The 10,965-nt window shown below is 47.8% G+C and overlaps 1 protein-coding gene and 1 long non-coding RNA gene across 3 annotated transcripts in view; one reads left to right on the top strand and one right to left on the bottom strand.

Moving 5' to 3' along the window:
* Positions 1-3,293, bottom strand: part of LOC123057342 (wall-associated receptor kinase 1) — a 6,680-nt gene extending 3,387 nt beyond the window's left edge. The window contains exons 1-3 of the mRNA XM_044480368.1: positions 2,265-3,293; positions 1,722-2,172; positions 1,310-1,519 (exon numbers count right to left, since the gene is read on the bottom strand). Coding sequence (XP_044336303.1) covers positions 1,310-1,519; positions 1,722-2,172; positions 2,265-3,174 — 1,571 coding nt within the window. The 5' untranslated portion in view covers positions 3,175-3,293. The remainder of the gene's footprint in view (positions 1-1,309; positions 1,520-1,721; positions 2,173-2,264) is intronic.
* Positions 3,294-4,835: 1,542 nt separating this feature from the next.
* LOC123063645 (uncharacterized) lies at positions 4,836-7,410 on the top strand. 2 transcript variants are annotated; one of them, XR_006430446.1, is made up of 3 exons: positions 4,836-4,980; positions 5,074-5,308; positions 6,620-7,410. It is a non-coding gene; the product is annotated as an uncharacterized lncRNA (long non-coding RNA). The 2 variants fall into 2 exon arrangements; XR_006430447.1 differs by lacking the exon at positions 6,620-7,410 and adding an exon at positions 5,804-6,609.
* The last annotated feature ends 3,555 nt before the right edge of the window (positions 7,411-10,965 follow it).

Raw genomic sequence — 10,965 nt, forward strand, 5'->3', positions numbered from 1 at the left:
GAAGAGAGGAGGGGCGCAAGGCTAAGGGTTTGTGTGGGGTGGGGGTGAGATGGGAGAGAGGGTGGGGCCAGCCTAAGTGGAACACGGACTGTGCAGCGCCCAAGAGCTAGGCGCTGCACATTACAAGTGTGGCGCCTAAGCCTGAGGCGCTGCAGTGCTGTCTGTGGGGCCGCAACTGGACCAGGGCTGCCACGCTGGCACGAGGTGCGACGCCCAAGAAAGAGGCGCTGCATAGTAGTGTGTGGCGCCCAGCTGTCGGGCGCCACACAAAAGGGTCAGCAGAGTGAAATTTTTTCGGAACGAGGTCAGTTTGTGATTTGATTTGGACCTGGGGTCAAATATGCGATTTCTGCCCATCCACCGTAGTTGTGGACCTCGCTGTCGCGCGCACGGGCTGGTCATGGCGGATTCTAACAACGCGGCCATGGATCGACCGTGGTCCCCGGCGTCATGGATCTGGTGACCTTTGCCAGTAGTAGCCCTGGATCCGGCAAACTTTGCGGCTAGATGGCTGGCGGCTTCCTCTGGTGGCTCGACCATAAGCTGAGGACGACGGACGCCGAAACTCTGGCAGCTGAGGGAGACGGACCCCGGACCTCTGCTGCACGCTGGACATGGCAAAGTTCGCTAGATAGAAGAGGAGGTGTGACCTCGACGCCGGGCCGGGGATGTGGAGCAGCTGCTCCGTCTGGGCTACCCGGACTGCGCGCTACTCCGCGCCGAGTAGGTCATCCGAGAGCGGCGGGAGGTGGCGGGGGGCTCGTCTACGTAGCCACCCGATGCGGGGACCTGCCGGAGCTGCAGGAGGCCCGCGCCCTCCTGGCCGCTAATTTTGGCAGGGGCTTCGCGTCCGCCCCGCCGCCAAGTCGGGTTGCCGCCGCGCCTCGGGCCCAGCCTCTGGCACCCTTGCTCGGCGTCTGCGAGCCACGGCCGTGCCCTCTGCTCATTGAACTGCGGCTGTGCCCTCTGCTCCTGTTCCGGCGACGAGACCCATCACCCATTGCCATGTTGCTGCTCTGCTCGGGGGTTGATTGCTTTTTGTTTTTTGATAGAAGGGTGTCCCTCTAAAATTACAGGGACTGTTTTGTAAACCTTGAAATCCCCTCATCTAATGCAGTATACCGCGAAACGTTACGCCACATCATCAAATGCAGGACCCACATGTCACAATGAAGGTTACAATGGCCTAAGCCACCAATCAGTGTTTTTTGCAAAAGATTAGGCCGAGAATCAGTGGTTTTTGAACCAAATTCGTATACCGATGTTTTCTACAAATCTAGGCTTCAATGTGATGATTTCTGCAATTCACTCAATGTATTCCAATAAAACACTGCTTCTACTACATCTGTACAACTTTATTTTAAAGAGTTTGGAAATACTCCTAGCTAGTAACAATGGTGGAGTTAGGACCGTGACCGTGAAGAGGGAAAGGATGGAGGGATTACCTTCACAACCACTTTGGATGTACGGATTTCCTTGGAACCCATCTGAGCATTTGCAGCGGTAACCAGCATAGACTCTGGAGCCGCTTGGTTCTCAGCCATATATCGCCACGCCAAAGCTGTGGCGGGCCACACTTTTCTAGGCTGGTGTTTGGTTCTGCATGCAGGTTTGGCTCGCCATAGTGCGAAAGAGCTTCTGCAGCAAAGATTCTGGCCAAATGTGTGGCGTTCGTTTAGCCCGCCACACTTTCTGTGGCGTGCCACGGGTGTGGCTAGCACCTCAACTTAGGCGTGGCCATTTTAGTTCCCAACCAAACAGGCCCTCTATCAACAGAATCATTGTCCTTAACAGTTACTTCCACACACTTGTTGTTGATACTCAAGCAAGCATATTCAAACTTACTCTGTTGGGCTTCTGCACAACTGAGATTAGAAGCAAACCATTGCACAGAGGAGAATGGCCCAGAAGGAATAGGAAAGAGAAAAAATTCAGATATGACAGATCTCCCTTGTTGGTTGGGATTGTTGACGTTAATGGTCCCTTCTTCAATATATATATCGAAGACCTGGGCATTCCCCAGCATGAGAGCAGGTGATGACGTCAGATTTGCGCAGTTGAGCTGGAACTGTTCACTTGCAAAGCAACCCTCTTCTATGCCGAATGGGAATTGCACACTAGTCTTACCACAGAAACGGGTGCAACGTGCCCAGCACTGAATTGGATTATACCCTAATTTGATGAGCCAAAAGTTAGCATGTATCAATGGCCAAAATACTTAATAGTTGTACGTTTGGTGGCTAGATTAGGAAAAGAGGAGTTACCACTGTCATTGGGCTTGGAGCAACCACCTGGAATGTAGGGGTTACCTGTATAGTCAGTCCTGCACATGCAGCTGTAGCCATGGCTTCCGGTTGTACTGTCAATGCACATGGCATGCTCGCTGATACAGGCATACTTTGCCATGTTTTTCTTCCCAGCAGCACAGTTGGATTGGTCAACTATCTGCCACGATAGCAGAAAGCCACTCGGCCAATCATTTGTTATGTTGATTCTCTCCCACAGTTGAGAGGTCTGGTTGGGGCGTGCATCAATGTTTCTTTTGCTTTGGTTATAGACAAATCTGAACTGAAAACTGCGGTCACTGTCCACATCAACACGACAGCATCCGGAGGTATTTTTACAGTTCTGCATAGCCACCATCTCTGGGATTCTTGGGTCCAAGCACACAGTGCTGCATATTAACATGGTGGCATTGTTTCCGATAGAGTATACCTCCAGGTCACAGCCGGTAATGTTAAGAGCAATGGACCCAAGAGAGAATGACTTCCCAGGCAATTCGAAAGGCAAGTTGTAGACACTAACACCAGATTTCATGGGGATGGTATGCGAGAACGAGGCATGGATCAAGTTTGAACTAAAAAGAGGATTGCCGAATTTGATCACCTCGGTGATGCCGTCGCGCAAGAAAAGCCTGGACGGCTGAGTGGTGTCGTTGCAAGTGAGGTTGAAGTCAGGACCACGGGAGCACCTGGATCCGATGCCGAAGGGATAGGCAAAGCTCAGATTGCCGCAGCTCGACGGGCAACCATAAAGTGTGGTACTGGCACGGGATGGTTGCGCCCAGTTCCCCTCAGGGCTCGGCTGGCTTGTTACAGCTCTGGACTCCGGAGCTATTGGCATTCCTTGTGACCAGATTACCAGCAAAGCGAACATCATCGGCAAGATGCCCATGATCAATCTACAGTCTACACTACACCCTGGACTATAGGGAAAATCAGGTCAGGCAGCAGTGCCTTCTCTTCAAGGTACCACTTTCATGGCTGCCTTCCTAGTGCAATATATATCAGTGGTGACCCAAGGATGACTGGAACATGATTCGTGTGCATGTGGATGTGGATGCGGTGTGTTTTGATGGCATGTGAAAGCAGATAATCATGACCGTCTGTACATGCCCATGTGGATGTGGCAGCGGTGTGTTCAATACAATGTGAAGAAGATGACCATGAGCTCGTATGCCGTGCCGCGGGAAGACCTCAGCAAGTCAGTCCAAGTGGCATTCTATGACCATTCCTAACAAAACCACGTTGCACATTTCCCTTGTGGATTTTGTGGGTTTCCAAAGGTTTGCTCTACACAAAGAGAGGAAAACCAAATTCGTGCCAAACATTTTTTTTGGAAAAGGGATTCGTGCCAAACATAGAGTGGAAACAAATGAACATGCAGAATTAAAGCACGAAAGTGGCGAACCTCACAAAAAACTTACCATTAGGAGAATGCAGAACTGTGCCGTGCGACTGGTTGGGAATGCCATCGTCAGTCTCCACTGATAGCTTGCAACCGAGCTAAGTGAATCCATCACCAAGAGAACAGACAGTAGTAAAAATTCTGAACAGACATGCCCATGTGGATGTGACAGTGCTGTACTGGATATAATGTGAAGGAGATGACCATGAATGTTGACTTACCTCCTACGCGGTGCTGCAGGAAGACCTCGGAAAGTTGGTCCATTAAAGGGGGCGGCCAAAGTTGAGAGGAAACAAGTGAGCACGCAGAATTACAGCATGAAAAATGGGGAAGCACACAAGAAACTCAACAGCCGTAGGGCATCAGGAGAACGCGGAATCATATCATGCAACCTGTTGTGAATGCCATCCTGCAAGTCAACAATGGCGGTCGGCTAGCAAGCTTCAGCCCCCACCTAGACCTGATGGAGGCAACCTACCTGATGTATACTAGCTTCCAACTGAGCTACTCCCTCCGTCCTTCAAAGAGTATACTTCCAACTTTGTTGGAGAGTCAAACTATCTCAAAATTTGATCGAGTTTGTGCAAAATTATATCAATATTTGTGAAACCAAATTGAAGTATGATGAAAATATATTTTATCATGAATCTAATGCTACTAATTTGATGGCATAAATATTGGTGTACTATTGTATGAATATAATCAAATATAAATTTTTCTGATTTTTCAACAAAGTTGAAAGTACACTCTTTTAAGGACGGAGGGAGTAGGTGACAGTAACTGAATCCATCACCAACATTAGCTAGTGGTTGGTTAACTGAACTGCCGGAACACTTCTGCTTTGGTAGACCCCCCCTAAACACATGGACGGTTTAGATTATTCGATACCTCTTTGTTAGTAAGGGCAAGATGGCCGTATCGGTAAAAGTAACCCGCATGTGGACACGGACTAATTGTGCTCGAGCACAAATGGACTCGTTATCTGGGCGGTTCATTATAGCGTTGGGATGCGATGGGATTCACTTCGTGGACCATGTCACATGCGCCGTGAACCCTGGACGGTGGGCCATGTTTGTGACGGAGCTAGAACGCCGTGGACACCTCGAAGCCGAGTCGTGGCCCATGACGTCATGTCCTTTTCGATCCGTGGCCCGGGAAACTTGCTTTCCGGTTACCTCCGCCGCCGCCTGGATTAGTCACTTGCGGAAGCGGCGGAGCTCAGCGGCGATTCTCGTGCGCGAGGAGGGCTGAGCGGAACCGGCGAAAGATGGAGTTCCTTATGCAGATTAAGAGGTGAGCAATCTGTCCACTTGTTGTATTTTGTGGTGAGTGATTTTGGGGGTTGCTCGCTAAGATAAATCTTCTGTTTCCAATCTGGGTGCCCAGGGCCACCGTGCTGGAACCTGGAAGAGGTGAACGACAGCGATATTCAGTTGGAGCCGCTGCACTACTCGGTGGCGCGGCCGATTGAGGAGCCGCTGGCGCCTATGGTGGAGGTGAATGCGGACGGCCAGATCTGTGCGGCGGAAGGGGCGACGGATGTAGTCCGAGAAGGGTCGCCGAGAGCGTTGGAGCACTCCATTGGACAGATCGACCCTAGAGCTCCTGGGTGGAAAAGAAGGTATGTCAGTTCAGCAGAACCACAAAATTTGTGCGACGAATTATTATGGCATGATTTGAAATAAGCTGAGCATGCAAAATGTGACAGGGAGGGGTCCCTATGAGTTGGTACTGCCTGAACTACTAGGTGTGTGGCCATGTAAATATAGATGCAGGGCTGACTGATCTGTTAGTACATGCTTCTGAAATTCAGAAGAAGAATAGACTGGGCATTGCGTGATTTATGGTTTGAAGTAATTGCCATGTTTCTCGAATATGAAGTAATTACCATGTTGCCGCTAGTGTGTGAAATCAGGAAATTGTTATTAACAAAGTTGTGAAATCGGTGATTGTGCAGCTAAACCAAAAGTAGAAGAGCAGGGGCAAGAAATGTTATTATTCGAGCACTATTACACTGCAAAAAGTGATGTGTCGGGTGCTTGCAAATGTTTGCTAGTGTTTTCTATAAAACTATCCATGAAATTCGTATCAGTTTGTGGGATTTGCTTGGTTGCAGAGTGAGGGTAGGTGCTGCTCCGCCGGGAAAGACGCCATGTCCTAATCGGACTACTGCTCTGGAGAAGACTATCTGTGGTTTTGCCAACAATGCTGGGCAGTGGCGGAGCTACACAAAAATAGTTGGGCGGGTGAGGCAAACAAGTGCACGTTTTTTTTCAAAATTACGATGAATCGTGCTACTTCATTAGACATGAGTCAGTTCTCAATAATTTTTTAACTAGATCAGCAAATATATACGCACGGCAAGACCGTCGTCGCTTGGGTGTGCGAATGTGCGGTGGATGATGTTGGCCAGCTAGTGGCCGCTGATGCTTGCTGTGCCGCCGCTGCTCGGCTGCTCCTTGTGGCCAATAATTACTGCTCCATTCCTGGCGTCGTGCGAATCTCTCACTAAATGGAGCGTAATGGGGATTAGGGGCCTAGGTGGTGTCTGCCAGTAGACCAGGCTTATGAGCTACCGATGCGTATGAAAGAAAAAACATACAGATCCTGGGCAGGCCGCGGCCACTTTGGCCTTGCCGTAGCTCCGCCACTGATCCTGGGGATAATGTCATAGTGGCAACTTTGGGTGCAAGCTTTGATTCTCTTGGTGAAGCCTACGATTCCTACGACTTGTATTCGTGGGGAGAAAGGATCTGACATAAGATACGGCAAGAGTAGGCTAAATGTGGAGAGGACAAAATGCATGCAGGAGATTGTTTGTGGTTGTGCGGTATGGTAGTATGGATTTATAAATTGTTAGTATTTGAAAATATTTCATCCAGCAGTTGTCTCTGAAAAAGTGTTCTCTCTTTGTGGCTGTTTGTTTACACAGGGGAAGGCGGGGGTTGAGAACACATGGCCTTGCCGTTGTGAATGCCCTGCTCTCATCAGGTTGTTGTGGTCCAAGGCCAATGGCTAGTACATAGCAGAACACTCTGAGGAGCACAACCGCTTGGACCTGAAGACATGATTACCGAAAATGGTGATGTCATGAACCAAATTCAGACTGAATGGGCACTTTTTGTTACTGGGGACAGATGAAAAAATAGCCTTCACAACGATGATGTTAATTCAGCAGATGACTCTGGGAACAGATTGGCAGGACTATTGACACAGGCAAAAAGGAATGAGATGGGCAGGCCTACGACCAGCAGAGAGAAAGCGACTTACGATGGGTTGAGCAAGAGGACCAGGTTCTGCACCATTTGCTGGCAACAGGGGCACAAAAGGACTACGTGCCCAGACCGCGGAGATGTACCAAAGCAGGTTAGAAGTCCTGCTCGATGCAAGAACTGTGGAGTCAAAGGTCACCACTCACCGGCGGAACAATTGCAACGAAGCAGCAGAGCTACGTCTGAAAGTGAGACTGAAAAAATAGGGATGTACCTGAGACAGTACTTGCATGGTTAGGATATATGGTGTATGCGTATGACAATTTCCAGATAGTGCGGACTGATTTGTTGTAGCCTGTGTCTCGTGGTAAAGATTTAAAATTTCCTTTGCATGTGTAGATCGACAAGTGTGTCTCAATGTATTCCTTGAACTTCCTGTGCGGAACTTGTCTGAATAAATAGTTTGTGGTCCGAATAACTGTACTGAATGTGTTGTGAATAGGGCTGTGTTTTGATCTTGAGAATTATGATGTGGGTGGGCGTTGATGGTTATACCTCCAGAATTATGATGTTGGTATTTGAGTTTGTTGGGTAAATTGGAAGACAGTACCTGTAGTGGAAAGGTATAAAAAGTTTAATGCATGCTGCGTTCATATCTGTCTGCAGACATGTGTCTACAAAATTCTGGTGCGGCAGACAAAGGCAGATCTACGAGTTCAAATTTTGAACGACATGAGCAGAAAAAATGGATGCCTATCCATAGATAAGCATTGGGAGAGGGAGGCCTGTATTCAGCAGTGTAGATCGAGCGAGCATCCTGTGCATCGCTTGGCAAGAAGTGGGGCTTGGCGCCGTCAGAGATCTCCGCATTTTTGGGGGCAGAGGAAGCTTTTTTTTAGCAACGGGCGGGAGATTGGTAAGTGCAACGGTGGAGCGCGATATATGGGGCCCAGCGTCTCCGTTCGTCTCGGTTTTGACTCGGTTTTGACGGTCCGTATCGTGTGCTTCCGTTAGAAACGTGACTGACGGCGTTGTCTGTGATGTGGGCCATCGGTCCTGAACAAAATAAGAATTCTTCGGCCCTCACGTGCTGGGTCCATGATCTCGGGGACATTGAACGGGGACGATACCGGGAGCACATGTACTCGAGCACAGAAAAGGACTTTCGCCCGCATGTGCCCTACATATACGTATTCTTACGTCCGGACCGTGAGGCGTTTTTTTTTCATCCGCGGTGGGTGGTGCGATTCGTTCTTTTACGGCAGCGCGAACCTCGATTTGTTTTTTGAGAAAGTCAAAAAAAAAAAAAGCTGGCCCATGCAGAGTCGAACTAGCGACTTCTTACTCAAGTGCGCAGCGCGAAGCTCGATTTGTTTTTTGAGAAAGTCAAAAAAAAAAGCTGGCCCATGCTAGCGACTTCTTACTCAAGTGCGCATTAGCAAATGTGAGATAGCCACTATGGCCCGCGTACACTTTATAATGAATTCTAGGTCTTTTGTCTTTCATTGCGGGGTAGCCGTGATTTTTTCTAAATTTCCGTCTGCACCGTAGCTGTGTTGTGTGGCACGCGTGATGGTTCAACGCGACCGGACGACAATCACGGCTGCATCCTGGCCCCGCATTCCCACCGATGCGGCGCCTTCCAACCTCTTGCCGTCGCAGCCCCCGTCTATAAAAAGCCGGGGCCGGCCAGCCGTCAAACGTCACCCCCTCCTCCTCCTCAGTCCCCCGTCGCCTCGGTTTTCCACCGTCGCCCATCTGATAGTGGCGACAACTGATTTTTGGCCGTCGACTCTCTCGTGGCTGCAGGCGGAGTTGAGCCACTTCGGGTTGCTCGCTCCACCATCGGCGTGGTTGCCGAAGGATTGGCACATCACCACCGACGGATACGTGATTTTGGGGCCCGGCGCAACACCGGATCTGCTCCACTCCCACACAAAAATGAACGAATTCTAATGCCGAGCACGTTGCAACATGTCCGGACTGTTTTTAGGATTTTTCACCGAGAAAACCGTAGAAAATGCATAGAATGTCATAAATGAACGAAACTTGGCATGCATGCTGGCCATGTTGATGCCATTGCGTGGAAACAATTTGGGTACGTTTGGTGAAGGTGAAAAAATATGCTTCGAGACTTGTCCTACCGACGGACCCCAATTGTCCCAGTTGAACATGGTGTATTTGTTGCCATGCACAAAATGACATCAAAATTTTCCACCATGTGGGCATGCCCATGGCAGCCCTCCACGCAAAAATTGAATGAATTCGGACGGCGAACACATGTTGTGTCACGTCCGCCCTGTGTTTTAGGGGTTTTTCACCGGGAAAACCCGTAGAAAATGCATAGAATGCTAGAAATGGACGAAAGTTGGCATGCCCGCTGGCCAGGTGATGCAAATGTGTGGAAAAATTGGTTATGTTAGGTTGAGGTGAAAAAAGTGTTGTGAGACTTGCCCTAGTGGCCGACAACACGCATCACATCCGACCTGTGTTTTAGGATTTTTTTTCACCTTGAAAACCTTAGAAAATGCACGAATTGTCGGAAACCAATGAAACTTGGCATGCGTGCTTGCCATTATGTTTCCATTGTGTGAAAAAAAATCTAGTCCGTTTGCTGGACGTGAAAAAAAAGTGCTTCGAGACTTGCCATACGAGATACCTGAAAGGTCCAAGTTGTACATGGTGTGTTTGGTGCTATGCATAAACTAACATAAAATTTTGCCAGCGGGCGGGCATGCCCATGGTAGCTCTCCACACAAAATTTGGACGAATTCGGACATCGAACACACGTTGCGTCACGTCCGGCCCGTGTTAAGGGTTTTTTCTCCAGGAAAACCCTAGAAAATGTGTGAAATGTCGGAAAACAACGAAACTTGGGATGCATGCTTTCCATGGTGTTGCCTTTGTGGTGGAAAAAAAATTGGGTATGTTTGGTGGAGGTGAAAAAAAAGTGCTTCGAGACTTGCCCTACCGGCAGACCCGAAAGGTCCTGGTTGAACATGGTGTATTTGTTGCCATGCACAAAATGACACCAAATTTTGGGAGCATGTAGATTGTTATTAATTTGTGTTCAACATCAATTGTTGTGAATTTATTAACAAATCTAGAATAAGTGTTCAAGTTTAACATACACAATTTTAAATTCTAAAACTGTTCACAAATTTCAAGAAATGGTTAGGATATAAGAAAATGTTAATTTTGATGATAATGATGAAAATTGCAAATGACCGAAGCATTTAAATTAGTAAAATCTACATTGAAACCACACACTGAGTAGTCGCTGTACGTTTTCGTTCGTTCCTTGAAACACAGCTCATTATTTGTTTTGCGTGTAAATTTTTTTTTCTGAGGACCGACATGGCGACTCATGCGACGAGAACACAGCGTGGAATGGATCATCCATCCATCTCATGCATGCGGACTTTTCCTTCATTGATTTACTGAAACGCGTTCACCTTTTGTATTTGATATTTTTTTTGTTTTATTAACTGTGTGTGTTTAACGTCACGCGAGTGACTCGTTTTGTAACACCGGGACGAGAACGTGTTTTACAAAGAAAAATAAAAAAGAATAAAACCGAAGAATAAAATGGCCAAAGAAAGAAAAAACGACTGAGAAGATGGACAACAAAAAGGGTAAAAGAAGTAACTAGCCATCCCAGGTAGCTGTCCTAGTCGGTTACACTGTGTGGAATTAAACTAAGAGGTTGTGAGTACGAATCCTATCACAAGCAATCTATTATATACACAGAAGCTAGCAAATCAGTAGCTCCAATTTATAAATAAGCTTTATTTTTAATCCGTCACGGGCGAAGAGTAACTGAACTCCAAGCTGTTGTTTTCTTAAAGCTGCAATCTTTTTTTGAAGGTTTAAAAAAAAGGAAAACAATGGGCCAGCTCAAGACGGAGGGGCTGTGCGCCGGTTTGTGTACGTACACATAGTTATATACAGCTTGTATATAAAAGTAGATCTACATTACGGTCAAATGACGATATTGTCCTTGTACGGTTTGTGAGATGAATCTATTATATACACAGAAGCTAGCAAACCAGTAGCTCCAATTTAT

The sequence above is a fragment of the Triticum aestivum genome, chromosome 3A (assembly GCF_018294505.1).
Source record: "Triticum aestivum cultivar Chinese Spring chromosome 3A, IWGSC CS RefSeq v2.1, whole genome shotgun sequence".
Taxonomy (NCBI): Eukaryota; Viridiplantae; Streptophyta; class Magnoliopsida; order Poales; family Poaceae; genus Triticum; species Triticum aestivum.